The sequence below is a fragment of the Brachycentrus maculatus genome, unplaced genomic scaffold, assembly GCF_059751285.1.
Source record: "Brachycentrus maculatus isolate JH-2025_06_01 unplaced genomic scaffold, ASM5975128v1 h1tg000396l, whole genome shotgun sequence".
NCBI lineage: Eukaryota > Metazoa > Arthropoda > Insecta > Trichoptera > Brachycentridae > Brachycentrus > Brachycentrus maculatus.
Window position 1 is genome coordinate 636,095 of NW_028281145.1, and position 18,353 is coordinate 654,447.

General features: G+C 38.7%; 3 protein-coding genes across 3 annotated transcripts; 2 read left to right on the forward strand and 1 right to left on the reverse strand.

Moving 5' to 3' along the window:
* The first annotated feature begins 330 nt into the window (after positions 1-330).
* Positions 331-10,795, forward strand: Polr2A (RNA polymerase II subunit RpII215). Its single transcript, XM_088270846.1, has 6 exons — positions 331-431; positions 1,441-1,710; positions 2,335-2,656; positions 2,779-6,498; positions 7,370-7,552; positions 8,138-10,795. Exons 1-6 carry the CDS (start codon positions 354-356, stop codon positions 9,277-9,279), a joined length of 5,715 nt encoding a protein of 1,904 aa, XP_088126972.1. The 5' UTR covers positions 331-353; the 3' UTR covers positions 9,280-10,795.
* Positions 10,787-15,563, reverse strand: Atac1 (Ada2a-containing complex component 1). The gene is made up of 7 exons (XM_088270847.1): positions 15,305-15,563; positions 14,983-15,099; positions 14,741-14,893; positions 14,443-14,655; positions 14,244-14,351; positions 13,886-14,023; positions 10,787-12,537 (listed from the first exon to the last, which is right to left on the reverse strand). The coding sequence occupies exons 1-7, from the start codon at positions 15,425-15,427 to the stop codon at positions 12,382-12,384; spliced, it is 1,008 nt and encodes a 335-aa protein (XP_088126973.1). The 5' UTR covers positions 15,428-15,563; the 3' UTR covers positions 10,787-12,381.
* Positions 15,564-16,278: 715 nt separating this feature from the next.
* On the forward strand, positions 16,279-18,353 carry PIG-T (phosphatidylinositol glycan anchor biosynthesis class T). The gene is made up of 3 exons (XM_088270803.1): positions 16,279-16,565; positions 16,689-17,978; positions 18,053-18,353. Exons 1-3 carry the CDS (start codon positions 16,397-16,399, stop codon positions 18,316-18,318), a joined length of 1,725 nt encoding a protein of 574 aa, XP_088126929.1. The 5' UTR covers positions 16,279-16,396; the 3' UTR covers positions 18,319-18,353.

The window sequence follows — 18,353 nt, forward strand, 5'->3', positions numbered from 1 at the left end:
CCAAAAACATGCACAACTGAAAATCGACGATTTTTGATTTATGACGTTCTTGAAAGGAGTGAGCGATAACTTGTTTCCAGAAAAGTAATAAGCATACAGATGATACCATTCTGCAGAGACAGGAGTAGTGAGTCTTTCTAAAAAAAACCTTACTTTAATATCTTTTAAATCGTATGAAAAATACATGTTTCTCCGTAGAGAAAAAAAATCGCCATTCAAAGGAAGACTAAAAACAAGGTAAGTACCAGGATTTTATTGAATAATATGAAACTATAATATTGTCTTTGGTAGGTGCTTATTTATTTTGCGATTTGCCTGTAATAAAAAAGATCTATGATCAGTTCGGTCACAAAATGGCCGCTAACGACTCGAAGGCGACCGTTCGCCAAGTAAAAAGAGTTCAATTTGGTATTTTAGCTCCAGATGAAATCGTAAGTCTCGTTTAAATACCATATAATTATAATTGTTTAAATGTAGAAACATAAAAGTAGTTACTATACCGTAAAATAACGTCGAAATCTTTAATAATATGGCTGGCCTACAGATGTGTTTACGCTGTGTACCTATGTAGTTGACAAATGTGCGGATAAAACTTGCCAACTAGAAGCCGTTTAGTGTTATGGGTATAGCGGAATATTATACTGTTTATTTTAGTATCATCAAATAAAATGAAATAAATATAGCGCTGCTATCTGAATGTCACGATATGGGGAATTTTTAATACGTTTTTACGCTTTATTTCCATTGCTTCTATCACAATTTTTCACTTCTAAAATCTTGCTGAAGCAGGATGATCACAATGTAACTTCAAAAGTGATTTAGTAGCGACGATTCAGTCGTATTTCGTTAGATTTCAATTTCTAATAGTTTATTTTTTGTTAATTAGCACATTGGATGGCATGTGCATTTAGGAATATACATATATTTTTACTTCGTTATTCAGTTCTTTTTAATCTTTGGTGACTAATTTCGCTGCATTATTTTTATATTTATCTAACTGAACTAGCAAAGTGTCACAATTTATAATTTAAACTTCACTTTACGATGTTGTTGATGGGGATATTTGGAGAGCTGGCAGTTTTTCCATGCGCAGGGGCGAATTTGTGGCGTCACAAACTGCCTTTTAAGATATTTAGACAAATCCCAAATATCCCCATTATAGCCAGTGTTGTATATATATTGTACATAGCATAACTCTTTTTAATTTATTTATTAATATGGTCATTTTAACCTAAAATGAGCATGATACACTCAGTTTCTTAACAGACTATGTCAGCACAGAAAAACGTCTGCCTATAATTCATTTTCATTTTTTTTCTAATAAAATGCCCCGATTTTGTCTATGCTTTAGAACATATTTTTAAAAATTCAATTCAATTAAATTTGTATAATAATTCACAGGGTTGTCTTATAATTATTTTTTATTGTGCACTCTTTCAGCGACGTATGTCAGTTACGGAGGGGGGGATTCGGTTCCCGGAGACTATGGAGGGGGGCCGACCCAAGCTGGGGGGTCTCATGGACCCCCGCCAGGGTGTGATCGACCGGAACTCGCGCTGCCAAACTTGCGCTGGTAATATGACGGAGTGCCCGGGACATTTTGGTCACATAGATCTCGCTAAACCCGTTTTTCACATTGGATTCATTACCAAGACAATCAAAATATTGCGATGCGTATGTTTCTACTGCTCCAAGCTGCTTGTTACCCCAGTAAGTATATAATATTTATGAGGAAAAATATTTAAGAAAAAAAACATTTCTGAGAAAAGAGATAACTTATTTTATAAGTTAGGTATACACTGTGACATAGTTAGGTTAATTCTCAGGTGCAAAACTGGCATAACAGGTTTGATTCCTTTCAATTGTTTGGTGCAATCCATTGATTTTATACTTTCCTTTGCCATCCTTCCCCTGTGGACTTTGGCAGATTACTCAACTAAAAGAGTTTTTCATAAAATTAAAAGTGCCCTATTATTTACATAACTATTTATTATTTGTACAAATTATATTTTTTGGTGACAAGATTTTCTAGTTTTTCATTATGAATTATTGATTTTAACAAAATGTATAAGAGAGCAATTATATCAGAAATTTATTTGCATTGCTAATTGAATCACACTGCTTGATATTTAATTTAGGAAGAAAAAAATACACCTTTCTTTGCATTTGCAATAATATTGCATTTTAAATATGTCATTAATTCAATCAATTGTTTAAATTATTTCTGTTACAAATAATAAGTTTTAAAGAAATAATGATTTATTATTTATTAAAAAAGGGAAATTTATCTACCAATAAAATTGTATTATTATTAATAAAATAATATTATTTCAGACTAATCCCAAAATTAAAGAGGTCGTCATGAAATCCAAAGGTCAGCCGAGAAAGCGACTTGCGTACGTATACGATCTGTGCAAAGGAAAGACAATTTGCGAAGGAGGCGAAGACATGGATACGGGAACCGAAGGGGCTGCAGAGGACCCCTCGGGGCGCAAGGGGGCGGCGGGACACGGGGGCTGCGGTCACTACCAGCCCAGCATCCGACGCGCCGGCCTCGACCTCACCGCAGAATGGAAACATGTCAACGAAGACTCGCAAGAGAAGAAAATCACTATTAGCGCAGAACGTGTCTGGGAAATTCTCAAACATATTACAGGTTACTAATTTTATAATGGTCAACTGATTGAATTGCCACATTGGAATAGATATATTAATTATTAATATACAATTGGAATTGATACATAGGAACACTTGATGAAATAAATATTATGCTTTCAGATGAAGAATGCTTCATTTTGGGAATGGACCCGAAGTTTGCTAGACCCGATTGGATGATAATCACAGTAATGCCTGTACCTCCGCTATCTGTACGTCCCGCTGTAGTCATGTTCGGAGCAGCCAAAAATCAAGATGATCTCACCCACAAACTCTCCGATATTATCAAATCCAACAATGAACTTATACGAAATGAGCAAGCGGGAGCCGCCGCGCACGTCATTCAAGAAAACATAAAGATGTTACAGTTCCACGTGGCTACCTTTGTGGATAACGATATGCCCGGTATGCCTAGAGCCATGCAGAAATCCGGAAAGCCTCTGAAAGCTGTCAAGGCACGCTTGAAGGGTAAGGAAGGACGGATCAGAGGAAACCTCATGGGGAAACGTGTCGACTTCTCTGCGCGGACTGTCATCACTCCCGATCCCAACTTGCGTATCGATCAGGTCGGAGTTCCCAGATCCATCGCTCAGAATCTTACCTTCCCCGAACTTGTGACACCTTTCAATATCGACAGAATGCAAGAACTGGTGCGGCGTGGTAACTCGCAATATCCCGGGGCCAAGTATATCGTTCGCGACAACGGGGAACGTATCGACTTGCGATTCCACCCCAAACCTTCCGATCTCCACCTCCAGTGCGGTTACAAGGTGGAGAGGCATCTGCGTGACGATGACTTGGTTATCTTCAACCGGCAGCCCACGTTGCACAAGATGAGTATGATGGGACACAGAGTGAAGGTATTGCCTTGGTCGACATTCCGGATGAACTTGAGTTGTACCTCCCCGTACAATGCTGACTTTGACGGAGACGAAATGAACCTGCACGTCCCTCAGTCCATGGAGACCCGAGCGGAGGTGGAGAATATTCACATCACTCCTCGCCAGATTATCACTCCTCAAGCCAATAAACCTGTCATGGGTATTGTACAAGACACTTTGACTGCTGTCCGTAAAATGACCAAACGTGATGTATTCATAGAAAAAGAGCAGATAATGAATATCCTCATGTTTTTACCGACTTGGAATGGGAAAATGCCCCAACCTTGTATTTTAAAACCTAAACCACTCTGGACTGGAAAACAAATATTCTCCTTGATTATTCCGGGAAATGTTAACATGATTCGAACACATTCGACACATCCCGATGAGGAGGATGATGGTCCTTACAAGTGGATTTCACCCGGTGATACTAAAGTTATGGTAGAACACGGAGAACTGATAATGGGTATTTTGTGCAAGAAGACATTGGGAACGTCTGCAGGATCTCTTCTCCATATTTGCATGTTGGAGTTGGGACACGATACAGCGGGCAGATTCTACGGAAATATTCAGACTGTCGTCAACAATTGGCTCCTCCTGGAGGGTCACTCCATCGGTATTGGAGATACTATTGCCGATCCGCAAACTTATATCGAGATCCAAAATTCTATTAAGAAAGCCAAGGAAGATGTCATAGAAGTAATTCAGAAGGCTCACAATATGGAACTCGAACCGACACCCGGTAACACTTTGCGACAGACTTTCGAGAATCAGGTGAATCGTATTCTCAACGATGCTCGTGACAAAACTGGAGGATCAGCCAAAAAATCACTTACTGAGTATAATAACCTCAAGGCTATGGTGGTTTCTGGATCTAAGGGCTCCAACATTAACATCTCTCAGGTTATTGCCTGTGTGGGCCAACAGAACGTTGAAGGTAAACGTATTCCGTTTGGGTTTAGGAAGAGAACGCTGCCGCATTTCATTAAAGATGATTACGGTCCCGAATCTAGAGGCTTCGTAGAAAATTCGTATCTTGCTGGGCTAACGCCGTCCGAGTTCTACTTCCACGCTATGGGAGGAAGAGAAGGTCTTATCGATACTGCTGTCAAGACTGCCGAAACTGGCTACATCCAGAGAAGGCTCATAAAGGCCATGGAGTCTGTTATGGTTCACTACGATGGTACTGTTCGAAATTCAGTAGGGCAGTTGATCCAGCTGAGATACGGAGAGGATGGTTTGTGCGGGGAAACTGTCGAGTTCCAAAGTCTACCCACAATCAAGTTATCCAACAAAGCGTTTGAAAAGAAATTTAAATTTGATCCTTCCAACGAGAGATATTTACGTCGTATTTTCACAGAAGATATAATAAAGGAGTTAACGGAATCTGGATACGTCATAGCTGTTCTAGAAAGTGAATGGGAGCAACTGTGTAAGGATCGTGAGGCATTGAGACAAATCTTTCCGGGAGGAGAATCTAAGGTGGTGCTTCCTTGCAACTTGCAAAGGATGATTTGGAATGTACAGAAGATTTTCCATATTAACAAAAGACTTCCCACCGATCTCAGCCCGATCAAAGTAATCCAAGGAGTCCGGGATCTTTTGACAAAATGCATCATTGTGGCAGGAAATGACAGACTTTCTAAGCAAGCTAACGAGAATGCTACTCTTCTCTTCCAGTGTCTCGTTCGATCGACACTATGTACTAAATACGTATCCGAAGAGTTCAGACTGTCAACAGAAGCTTTCGAGTGGCTTATTGGTGAAATCGAAACTCGGTTCCAACAAGCTCAGTGCAATCCCGGAGAAATGGTGGGGGCTTTAGCTGCCCAGTCTCTAGGAGAACCCGCAACACAGATGACACTCAATACTTTCCATTTTGCCGGTGTATCGTCCAAGAACGTAACTTTGGGTGTACCCCGTTTGAAAGAAATCATCAATATTTCCAAAAAACCAAAGGCTCCTTCCCTAACCGTGTTCTTGACAGGCGGAGCGGCTCGTGATGCTGAAAAAGCGAAGAATGTCCTCTGTCGCCTGGAACACACCACTTTGAGAAAAGTGACAGCCAACACCGCTATTTACTATGATCCTGATCCTCAAAACACAGTCATTGCGGAAGATCAGGAGTTCGTTAATGTCTATTATGAAATGCCCGATTTTGATCCGACTAAAATATCTCCTTGGCTCCTCAGAATAGAGCTCGATCGTAAGAGAATGACGGATAAGAAATTAACCATGGAACAAATTGCGGAAAAGATTAATGCCGGATTCGGCGATGACTTAAATTGCATATTCAACGACGATAATGCTGAAAAACTAGTATTGCGTATACGAATTATGAATAGCGAAGAGAATAAATTCCAGGATAACGAAGAAGAGACAGTTGACAAAATGGAGGACGACATGTTCTTACGTTGCATAGAAGCGAACATGCTCTCGGATATGACATTGCAAGGCATCGAAGCTATCGGAAAAGTGTACATGCACTTGCCGCAAACTGACAGCAAGAAGAGAATCGTCATTACGGATTCCGGAGAATTCAAAGCCATCGCAGAATGGTTGCTGGAAACTGACGGAACATCCATGATGAAAGTTCTGTCGGAGAGGGATGTGGATCCTGTCCGTACGTTCAGTAACGACATTTGCGAAATCTTCCAAGTACTGGGAATAGAAGCCGTGCGCAAGTCCGTGGAGAAAGAGATGAATACCGTGTTGCAGTTCTACGGGCTGTATGTGAACTACCGCCACCTGGCCTTGCTGTGCGACGTGATGACGGCCAAGGGACATCTCATGGCCATCACCCGTCACGGCATCAACAGGCAGGACACGGGAGCGCTCATGAGGTGCTCCTTCGAGGAGACGGTGGATGTGCTCATGGACGCCGCGTGCCACGCCGAGGTGGACCCCATGAGGGGAGTCTCGGAGAACATCATCATGGGACAATTGCCACGAATGGGAACTGGTAATTACATATTTCCCATTCTTTTAACCTTAAACATACTTTGTATATGTATTCCCTACGAGTTTGTCTGTCACAGTGTGAGTGAACTCGAGCATAAAAGACATTGCTCACTCACACAGTTCACTCACACTGCGACAGACAAACTCATCTGTTTGGCACGTATTCTACATGCCAAACACATGAGTTTCCAAGGTGAAACGTGTTCTATGCGTGTTTTACCTCATACTTCTGTTTTCTGACTTAATATGTAATTAAGTTTGGTTAACAATGCTATATATTAAATTAATTCAAACCATATCCGTTCCCTAAGTGGAGCATATGCAGTCCACAAACTGTCTCCAAGTTTTTCTGTCGGCTGCCAGCTCCTTTACATCCTCCCAAGTCACCCCCGAAGTTCGGACGAGAACTACCGACGAATTGTCAGCGGTGGTCATCCTGGGCACTGCGAATCTGATGCCTTGTTAAAGAGGCAAGCTTGATTAAAGCTCCCGGGAAGCTTGCAGAGTACATGGCTAAGCTGAATCGCCTTTTCTTGACGACAGTTGTGACCAAGATTTGCTGCGTCCTACGCCTTATCTCTTCATTCCTCACAAAGTTAAACCACCGCACGCCTAAAATTCTCTGCAGACACCTATTCTCAAAGCTGAATACACGGGTGCTCTGGGCCCTTGTAAGGTGCCATGTTTCACAGCCGTATTAGAGAACAGGAGCAATGCAGGCATTGTATAGGCGGCATTTGGTCTTCACCGAGTATGAATCTAATCTCCAGACAGCCTTCATACTGTTATATGCTTGTTGTTATATTACTTGTATATATTTGGTATAGTAAAAGTTAAGTAGTGATTATATGTAATTGGTGGTTAACCTTCAGGTTGCTTCGACCTCTTGCTGGATGCGGAGAAGTGCAAGGGGGGCATGGAGATGGGAGGCATGGGCACCGGCCTGGGCGCCAGCATGTACTTCGGCACCCCCTCCCTCACCCCGCACAGCCCCTGGAACGCCCAGGCCACCCCGGCCTACGGACCCGGAACCAGCATGTGGTCTCCCGCACCATGTTAGTATTCCTATATTTTTACTATCTTACCTCAATATATCAAGTGGTACAAAACAGTAGCACTCATTTTATACTGGTTCTATTAAACGCATTCATTTCATTCCACAAAGTTATTGCCTGAAATATTCTAAATATAATACTTTTACTTAACCCTTTGGACTCGTAAATCGACTATAGTTCAAAGGATTAATGAGTTGTAGTTAAAAACAAACTACGAACCAAATAATATAAAACGGAATTTTGAGTCTAGTCCAATTTAAAATTAACAAATCATAGATGCTGTGTAATGGTTAGCGTGTTTAACTACCGTGCTGGATGTCCCGAGTTCGAGTCCCAGGGGGGATGAAAATAAATATTAGTGATTTTACACTCTTAACATTTATTTAAAATTTTCCTGGACTGGTCCCTGAAGAGCATGAGATATCATCTTGCCTTCATCTGTTAAGGATCTAGATGACACTGCGTCAATAAGATGCAGTGCCCTATGCACCATTGAGTGCGAATAAGGGTTAAAAGAAGTTCTTTATTACCAAAAGAAAAATATTCTGTTTTTTGAAACATTTAACATGTTTCTTCTTTTTTCAGTTGGAAGCAATATGACTCCGGGAGGTCCGTCATTTTCTCCATCCGGAGCATCGGATGCGTCCGGTTTGTCTCCGGCATACAGCAGCTGGTCTCCGCAGCCCGGCTCCCCCGGGTCCCCCGGCCCCTCTATGTACATCCCCTCCCCGGCCAGCGCCTCCCCCCACTACTCGCCCACCAGCCCGCACTTCGCGCCCGCCTCGCCCAGCATCACCCCCACCTCGCCCAACTGCACCCCCTCCAGCCCGCGCTACTCGCCCAACTACTCGCCCAGCTCTCCCGTTTACTCGCCCGCCTCGCCCGGCTACTCCGCCTCCTCGCCCCGCTACCCCAACCCCTCGCCCACGTCGCCCTACTCGCCCAACTCCCCGCACTACTCTCCCTCCTCCTCCCAGTACTCCCCCTCCAGCCCCTCCTACTCGCCCACCTCCCCGCGCTACTCGCCCGCCTCCCCCAGCTACGTGGCGGGCTCCCCCTCCTACTCGCCCACCAGCCCCGTGTACTCCCCCGCCAGCCCCGTGTACCCGCAGACCTCCTCGACCTACTCCCCCACCTCGCCCGGGTACTCGCCCAACAGTCCCGCCTACAGCCCGGCCTCCTCCAACTACTCGCCCTCCTCTCCTAACTACACTCCCACCACTCTTCCCTACTCTCCGTCCAGCCCCTCTTACTCGCCCAACTCCCCGCACTACTCCCCGACCTCCCCCAGCTTCTACTCCGGCTCCTCCCCCAAGTACTCCCCCACGACGCCCAACTACTCCCCCGCGTCGCCCTCCTTCGCGGGGGGCAGCCCCACGTACTCGCCCACCAGTCCGCAGTACTCGCCCAGCAGCCCGCAGTACTCCCCGTCCAGCCCGGCCTACTCCTCCTCCCCGCAGCACGCGGCCAGCACGCACTACTCCCCCTCCTCGCCCAACTACTCTCCCTCCTCGCCCGCCTCCCCCAACTACTCGCCCTCCTCGCCGGCCTACTCCCCCTCCAGCAAGTACTCCCCCACCTCGCCCACCTACACCCCCACCTCCCCCAACTACTCTCCCTCCTCGCCCGCCTACTCCCCCACCCCCGCGGGCCCCACCACATACTCCCCCACCTCGCCCAACTACTCTCCAGCTTCGCCCACTTACGATGATCCCGATGATCTGTAAATACACTTGTCTCCTCGTATTTAGATCGTCTTTAGTAAGACACATATTATTTTAGTTAGTTCACATTCTCTCGCCCATGGCACATTTTTTCTACATAGTTTGTGACATGCTTTCAATTCTTAGTCAAGTTTGTGATTTTGTGTCGGCATTGTGAATTTTTTAAAAGGGGTTTAAAGTACTGTAGTTTACTGAAAATTAGTTGGTAAAACCATTTTGACTAAAATTGGGCATAGGGGATATGTAATGTACACCATTTCTCAGCCATTTTTTTGATAAAATAAATATTTCATTTAAGTTTCAAAAACACTTAATATTAATTGAATTTCATTAGAAATATTTTTTATTACTGTCTTATTCTTAAGTGAGTTAAGTCAACTTGCGTATGTTTAAAAAAAAACATCTTAGGCGTACATAATTATTATATTAAGGCATATTATATGGGTTTTTAACTACATAAATTACTTTTTGCAATTTATTTTCACTTTATTTTTGTTAAGTAAGCTTATTCTGTGTATTTAATATAAATAAAACAATCGATGTATCAAAAAATGGCTAGTATCGGGTGAAATAAATTGATATGCTCATTTTATACTATAAATGTGGTGACAAAATAACCTAAATTGAAAGTAGATTTTAGCATATCTCAAAATGTTCATTCCAGATTTGTTCGCAATTATACAATGGATGTAAAATACGCCTTTAAAATAACTTACCCAATTAACTTTTCAGCAGTGAACAAATGTAATTATTATTTAAATATTGAAGGTAGTATCAGTAATTATTACTTTACCAGACTCAATTTCTATTGTATTATTAATATCGGTAAATATTTTATTTTAGATATGTATATATGAATATTTGTATTTTATGCATTTAAGTTTTGAAATGTACAAAGGTACAAATTACAAAAGGTGTTCCGAAGACGATCAGTAAAATTTCACATCAAATAAAGATATACATTGATTACACCAATTGGTCGTTTGCAGAGGCAATTGAAGTGATTGCCATGTGTGGCTTATTATTGATAGAAAATAATATTAATTTTGAATGGTGTAAATATTTTCTATTTTATTGGTCATCATCGAGTTTTGCATTTGCAACTTGAAATATTTATATCTACATATATGAATTATAAATTTAGTAAAACACTTTGTGTGTCTCCCACAAAACACTAGTTTGTTTTGTGTATATACGTATGAAGGTTATATTGATAAATCCCTTCAAACGCACAATACAATTTGTTGAAAGAATGAGGTTTTATTTTTAGTAATATGTATTATCTTTTTTGATTTCCGTAAGTTATAGCTTTTAATTAGTGAGTCATTGTTTCTACTGGTAAATTATTTTATATTGTTAACAAGTATAATACATTAAGAAAAAATATTTTTTTTCAGTTATCAATCAACCATATATTTGGGTTAAGAAAAAAATAATAGTTGTATTATTATTTTTATTATTAAAAAAAATAAAACCATGTGTTGTAACGAAAAAAATTAATAAAACCATAAAACTCAAAGTATATTTTTTATTTGTACCAAATATATATTTGTATTATATGAACATACCACATATGTATTTACCAAAGAGGGAAGGATCAATTTTAGAAAAAAGGCTTTTATACTACTACCATTATGCCGGTATCTGCAGGGGTAGGCAGAGAGGATGGAATGCCACATTCTTCTGTCCTGACATACACTCTTCGCTTTCTTCACATCCATACATCTAGTCATACAAAGGCTTATATTTAAATGTCCATAATCACATTTTGGGGTGCCAACTTGAATTTAGATTCAAGTAGAATAATCTGCGTACTATCAAAATTCACACCAAAAAAATGTTGTTCAATTAATAATTATGTCTGTCCAAGAGTTTAGTAGAATTAGACTTAATGGATATTTAAAAATAATCACAAAAACAGTGCGACTGCTACCGTTCTACAAAAATAATAGACCAAAAAAAATTTTTTCAAATAACTTATGAATGAGAATAAAAACAACAGTTTTGAATCTTGCAACTGTTTCATCAAAATAACTACATACTAACAGTTTTTTAGAAGGTGCTATGATTTGGTTGGTTGGAAGATATTGCATTTTAGCAATAAGCCCGCCATTGTACTCGTTTCTTTTCTGTACATGAAGTTAAAATAAATAAATTAACAGAATAGTTAATCATGGCACCGAAGCGAAGGGAAAATTTTCAAATTGTATCTAAAATAACAATAACAAAAAGGTTTTATGACAATGCTTGTCCAAGATCCATGATTTTTTTTGTAAATATGGCTTGCAAAATTGTTTTAAAAATACTGTTCACAAAAAATAAATAATATAGAATACAGCGAACTTTATATACGAATATGCCATCAGTAGCACTAGCATTTCTGTCTTTAACTGGCGACACAATGCATAGTTTTAAAGGGTACGTTAAGTCACTTGACAATTTAAATCAGCATAATTCTTTCAACTTTCCTTACAGTGTTGTCAGTCCACATTTATTTCACGGTTATCAATTGTTTTTGATATTAATCTGAACAAAAATCAACAAGATACTTGATTTTTTTTACAGTAGTTGATGTTTCCTTCTTCTTCTAACCCTTAACCGCACCCAATGATGCATAGGGCACTGCATTATATAAACACAGTGTTATCTTGATTGTCAACACATGATAGAAAGCCCTCTGGTTCAGGTACCAGTCCAGGGTAATATTAAATAAATAAATGAGTGAAAAATCACTTGTATTAAATAAATACAAGTGATTTTTCACTCCCCCACCCTGGGAATTAAACCTGGGACCTCCAGTACGGAAGCAAGCATGCTGACCATTATACTACGGAGGCAGACAGTTGAGGTTAAGTGGTTTAGAATTAGTATTGTTAAGAGTAACCTAAATTAGTTTTAATAAAAATCTGCTGCATTCAGTTGCCCTTTAATAACGTAAATGATGCCAATATCGTAGTTTGGTGTTTACTGAAAAATTTGTATTGATCATCGTAGAAAAAAACTATTTGAGAATAATAGTCAAGTTGACCTTGTTACATATAATATTTAAAATTAGAAAACGCTTATATTTTTAATGTAAACTATAAATTTGCTTGGATATAAATATTAAGGGGGGATAAAATCATCCCTGAAGTTCACAGCACTAATTGGAGTAAGCTTTGTTATTGGCTGGAATTCTATGAGGCAATCTGAGCACCAGTCAGACCCCAATCCATCCGTCCAGCGAGTGCCGACGATGCTTTCACAACTGCACCCAATACACTGAAAACATGGTAGATATATATAAATCAACTAGAGCTTGAATAACAGTGGAAAGATATCACATTAATTACATAGTTTAGGTAAATATTACTTGTGATTGATAAAAAATAAATATAAATATATACCGTAGAACGAGGCTACTTGAACTTTGATGTGTTACTTGAGCCCAGTACAAAAAAGTATTTAGATTGTGGTATTGATCGAAGTATCGTGACAATAAGTGTCACCTGTCAGGGAAACAATGAATCATGTCGATACGTTCATTATTGTAGACCAAATACAGATTTAAATCTTTTTTTGTACTGGGCTCAAGTAACACATCAAAGTTCAAGTAGCCCCGTTCAACGGTACATGTTTTTTTTCCCGTATTAACTTCTTGACAATACTTCTCGATAAACATTTTAAAATGCCGAAGTCTTAATAAATCAAGGTCCAGAAAGAAGACATCCATATGGAATTCGAGCCCTTTATTGTTATTGTTGACGTTTTTGTTTTTCGATTGGCAACAAAATGCATAGTTTTAATTTAAGTTCAGATATAAGTCAGACAGTATTTTTTTTCCAGAATAAAGAGTAATTTTTTCTACTTTGATGATGTTATAAAATATGTTTGGCATCATTGTGTTTTTTTTATAGAAGTCTGAACATTGTGCTAAATTAAGAGAGGGGAATATTTCACAAATTGCATGATTTAACTAAATATGTATGTCATTGACAGTTGCATTAAATACATTCCTCAGATTAATATTTTTTTTTTCAAAACATATCACATACATAAGTCATATATACCCGTACATATAAAATTCCCGATGAGTAATTTCTATTTCTCATTTTGAGACATGGGATTAAGGTTAACAAGACTGGAACACAATTAATAAAGGAACAAAAAAGAATTTTTTTAAATAACCAAAACTAATACTAAAACATGGCAAAATATAAAAACAATAAACAGATATGCATAATAAATAGGCATAAGAAGTATATTTAAAAGAAATAATGAGAAAAACATAAGGTAAGAAGCATATTTAAAATAAACAATTGAGAAAATATAACAAATGAGAATTATGTTCCATTTCATTCCATGTCTCTTACTTGGAGTGGAATAGGGATAATAACTAGCAGGGAGAATGTGAGGTTAAATAACAGACTAAAGTCATTTCTTAAGCCAACTCTCTCGGTTGTAGTTTAAAAAGCGAGTTTATCTCTACATAGTGTTGTGTTATATAGAACAGTTATCAGCGACGGTTACCAAGAAACCTATAAGTTAAAAATGGATATCTAACCTTTAGCAAACGTAGTAACTTGTCCAAATGGCAATTAATTTATTGAAAGTATAAAGTGGTTCTTACTGATATTCCAGAATGAACAGGTAATGGGACATCAGAACTTTCTTCAATTCTACGCCTTTCATAAACAGCATTCATCATTTCCAAAGTAGTCCATTGAGCCGGTGGAGTGTTGTCGAAGCTGCCTTCACTTTCATTTTGCTGAAAATAAATTATATTATTTGAATTGAACACAATAGAGTTTAAAGAAATTATTTTAATGGAATGTAGACTGAAGAATTAAAGCAATCCTGGACACTTTCATTGACTGTATAGCTGCATTGAGAATTTATGAACAAGATATTGGACCACCACATAAAAAAATGTTTTAGTACGTATATATATTGTTATAATCCAAAGTATTTTTGAAGTTATAATATACCTGAATATTGTCATCCATTAGAACAGGAACATCTTGCGCTGGGAAAAAAGTAGATCTCTTGTTGAAGGCTTTATGGCTACGATGATGCCGATAATTGGTACTTCCAAGCTTGGTAAAATAGAATGAGTATTTAAATAATTTATCAAAGTAGTAATACAATTATACAGTGTGAAAAATACAGATAAAAATACAATATTACTTTTGTCAAAAATGTTCTACGAATTCTTCCCGGGACAGGCAGTCCGGCTTGTTGAAGTTTGATAAAGTACTTCTGAACGCGACTCATCACTTGTTTAGGAGTTCGATTTCCCAAAGCATTGGCAATCTTCACCCATCGCCGCATTTCAACTTCTTCCTCTGGATATTCCTTCAATAATTCTTCCAATCTTCTCTGTTCTTCGCAAGTCCATAACTACGAGATAAAAAATAATTATTAATGCTTAGTAGAATTTGGGAAGTATTATTTTATGGCTGTGTTGACATGCTGCAAGCTTTACTTGATTAAATGTTTCCGGCTTGCTTTGATCAAACGATCTTCCTCTTATCAAAATTTTATCTGATTTTTCATGGTCAGACTCTGTAAATGTTTTCTTCCACTCCAAAACTTGATTATCAGCAATTCCATACTTGGACCAGGGGATCGTAGGAACCTATAAACATCATTGATCAAATTTAATTAAAATATTTTCATGACATCAATTTCAACCACAAAACTAATGAATGAATTAAATTTTCATACCTCTGGAATTGAATAATTTGAACAGGGAAAATCAATATTTGAGCTTTTTAAATTATTTAAAAATTCCTGTGGATTCTCCATAGCTGCTTTTTGGGACGTTGCCAACTTCTCAATATCCTTGAAAAAAATGTCAAAAACAAGATCTTGAAGTATTCATTTGGAAAAGCTTTTAAAATTTAATTTAGCTTTACAACTGAAATTATTTCAGAAACAAAAATAAACTAAATAAATTTTACTTATTTCACACAATAATTGCAACTTCATAATTTGTTTAATTAAAGCGAGGCTTTATTTACATGATAAATATATTTTGTAAAAATACCTGTATCAGCATCATTTTTTGTGATTCTAAGATCAGAATAAATCGGAGCATACATTTATAATCCTTGTTACCTCGTAAGGCTAAATGATCTGACTCGAAAAAGAAATCTTCGTCCTCATCCATATCTTAAAAGTTTAATTAATTTGAGAAACTAAATTACAGTTTTTACCCAGGTATTGCAAATAAAAATAATAATTAAAATTTCAAACAAGATAATTTCCGACCCCAAACCATCCTTAATTCATTGTTTTGACATTTAGCGCCATAGATAAAAATTGTTAAAGCAGAGTTAGGGTGTTTGTCCACTACACGGAATTACTCGGAATTTTGCCGTCCGGCAGGTTTGTTAGCGTTTTAAAACGACAATTGGCTTGGATTGGCTTGTGCCTTTGTCCATTTTTTTTCGGATCAGTGCTCTTGATTGGTACGTGAACACGTTGCGCGTAAATTCGATCTTGCTAAACTGTTGTAGTCGCTTTGATTTTGCAAAACCGAAATGCCGGTCGGTCAAATTCCGGATAGTGGGCCCAGAATTTAGTAGTGTCCACCCGGTAGTGTCCACTAATCCGAAAAAAGATCGACAAAAGAACAAGCCAATCATCGTTTCCATTCGCTAACTGACTTGCCGGACGGTAAAATTCCGTGTATTTAAATGGACAAACACCCTTAGTCATTGATGGCTGCTAAAAAATTACAGACGGAGTCGGAATACATACGGCAGCTGTATTTTTTTTCTGGTCCATCGCGTTCAAGTATCACGCCGAGTGATTTCGTGTTGACGTTTGTGTCGTAAATGAGAAAGAGCGGTGTAATATTAACCAATTAGTAGTCCTCTTCATCCCGAAATTCATACATGAACGTGATAGACCAGAAAAAAATTGCAGCTGCCATATGCATTAAGCCTCCGTCTGTACCAAGCATTAGGTATATAGTTTCAGTGTCTATGCTCAATGTGTCATTTCCAGGCCAATGTCAAATCACGAATTATCTCTGGTCGGGTTGATTGATTTTCTGTTTTGTTTTGGTAATCAGTGATCTGTGGTTTCGGCTTTAGCGATTTGAACTTGGAAATTTCGCTATTTAGCCGGCATCATGCCTCGATTTCATTACATGTTGATTTACTTTTATTTACTGTATTTCAATCATGCAAAAGCTGATTTCAAAGACAGCTTTTCGGAAGAATTGCTCATAAAACCTCTCCCAAATAACCATGTTTATACATTTTTTCAATTCATGACTACTTGGTCTTCTGATAATATGTGTGAGTTATGATACTAAATGATTGATTGATTTTTTTATGTTAAATGACATAGGTTTTTCGCATTTGATTGAATTTATTTTACTTCGATCATCTCACTTATAAGCCCGTCTGTATTTTTTTCAGTTCACCACTGTCATCTCTTTCCACGATCTCTCGGCGAAATAATAGCCAGGTATCAGATAGAAGAATTGCATCTCAGCCTGACTGAAGGATTATGGCGTCATATTAATTGGGGGTATCCGGTTGTTGATGCTCCACCGGGTGCAGAAATGTATGCGTGGTTTTCTCAGGATTCCAAAGACGTTGATTTCCAATGGAAAGAATTATCCGAAACATTATCGGGGCTTTTCTGTTCGTCTCTTAATTTTATTGACTCTTCAAATACCCTTAGGCCGGAACTTTCATTTCGGCAATCGGGAATTTCTTCAAACGGACCAATGAATAGTTCGTTTATTAGATATGCGACTTTACCGAGAGAAATAGTATGTACAGAAAATTTGACTCCTTGGAAAAAACTTTTGCCTTGCGATTCGAAAAATGGGCTCTCAACTCTGCTGAATTCCGGTAGACTACACAATACCAATTATCATTCACTCGGGATACATTTTCGCTCAGTTTGTGGCGATGAAAAATGTACTTCAAAGGTATACGAATTGAAACAAACCATGTCTCTAGTTTACGATCCTGAAATTGTCGGTTCGAGAGATTGGTCCGTGCAAAAGCTTTTCGGTCAAGGATTGTCTAGTCCCTGTCCTTTGGCAACTTCCAGCCATGTGTACGTAGATGTGACGTCAAATAGCAGCAACCCATTTATACTCACACCGATGTACGATCGGCTCGAGTCAACTATCAGAGGGGGATCTCAGATCAGTTTGGCCGTTTACGATCTGAGCAGATTCAAGACGATGTTTAATATAGCGGCTATTCATTCTTCGCCTAATAAGGCGATGTTGAACATTCCACCGCCGCTGCATGTCAGTAGATACATCGCCGGATATGGCCAAGAGAGAGGAGCCTTGATATCCCACTTATACAATAATCACTGGCAGGCGATTGATATAATATTCATGGAAAATATTCCCTGGTTCCTGCCTGTCTACCTACAGACACTAACCATTGTCCATAATGGCCAAAGGCTGCTTCCCAAATGGAAACGTTACATACCAGGAAAAGGAAAGACCCGACCTTATTATCTCGAGTTCACACTTCGTTTACCTCCAAAGAGCAAAACAGAAGTTTCTATTGATTTTGATTATGTATTTTTAAAATGGCAAGAATATCCACCCGATGCGAATCATGGATTTTATGTGGGATCGGCTGTTGTGACAGCACTGCTGCCTGTTGCCAAAAACTTTACAAGCTCTATTTATTATGATAATTCTCTTTTGTCTGCACTGAATGAATCTAGATCAGGTACAATTGTCTTTATTTAGTCTGCATACGCTCTGTTTGAAAGTGTATAATCTTACTGAATGTGTAATTTTCAGGCTATATCGTCCAGCTGCACACAGAGAGCATGATCATCACTCTTCCTACTCCAGATTTCAGCATGCCCTATAATGTGATTTGTTTGGCTTGTACCGTGGTGGCGCTGGCTTTTGGCCCATTACATAATATCACTACCAAGTCGTTAAAACTGAAGTTAAGTGAACCGAGTAGTGATAAAAATATATTTCAAAGACTCTTCAACCGAAAAGAAACTAAAAAAAGTGAAGTTGATACACAAAGCACGTGTGATGAGAAAACCGAATAGTATTTTAATAAAAAATAAAATGTTTTTTTACTGAA

Bases quoted from the DNA above. Each gene is read 5' to 3' on its own strand.
- Polr2A (XM_088270846.1), top strand. From the start codon at position 354: ATGGCCGCTAACGACTCGAAGGCGACCGTTCGCCAAGTAAAAAGAGTT. The intron at 2,657-2,778 runs GTTACTAATTTT...TTATGCTTTCAG, and splicing joins AATTCTCAAACATATTACAG to ATGAAGAATGCTTCATTTTG. The intron at 7,553-8,137 runs GTTAGTATTCCT...TTCTTTTTTCAG, and splicing joins CATGTGGTCTCCCGCACCAT to TTGGAAGCAATATGACTCCG.
- Atac1 (XM_088270847.1), bottom strand. From the start codon at position 15,427: ATGGATGAGGACGAAGATTTCTTTTTCGAGTCAGATCATTTAGCCTTA. The intron at 14,656-14,740 runs GTAAAGCTTGCA...TTTATCTCGTAG, and splicing joins AGCCGGAAACATTTAATCAA to TTATGGACTTGCGAAGAACA. The intron at 12,538-13,885 runs GTAAGAACCACT...CCATGTTTTCAG, and splicing joins CTGTTCATTCTGGAATATCA to TGTATTGGGTGCAGTTGTGA.
- PIG-T (XM_088270803.1), top strand. From the start codon at position 16,397: ATGCCTCGATTTCATTACATGTTGATTTACTTTTATTTACTGTATTTC. The intron at 16,566-16,688 runs GTGAGTTATGAT...TATTTTTTTCAG, and splicing joins TTGGTCTTCTGATAATATGT to TTCACCACTGTCATCTCTTT. The intron at 17,979-18,052 runs GTACAATTGTCT...TGTAATTTTCAG, and splicing joins ACTGAATGAATCTAGATCAG to GCTATATCGTCCAGCTGCAC.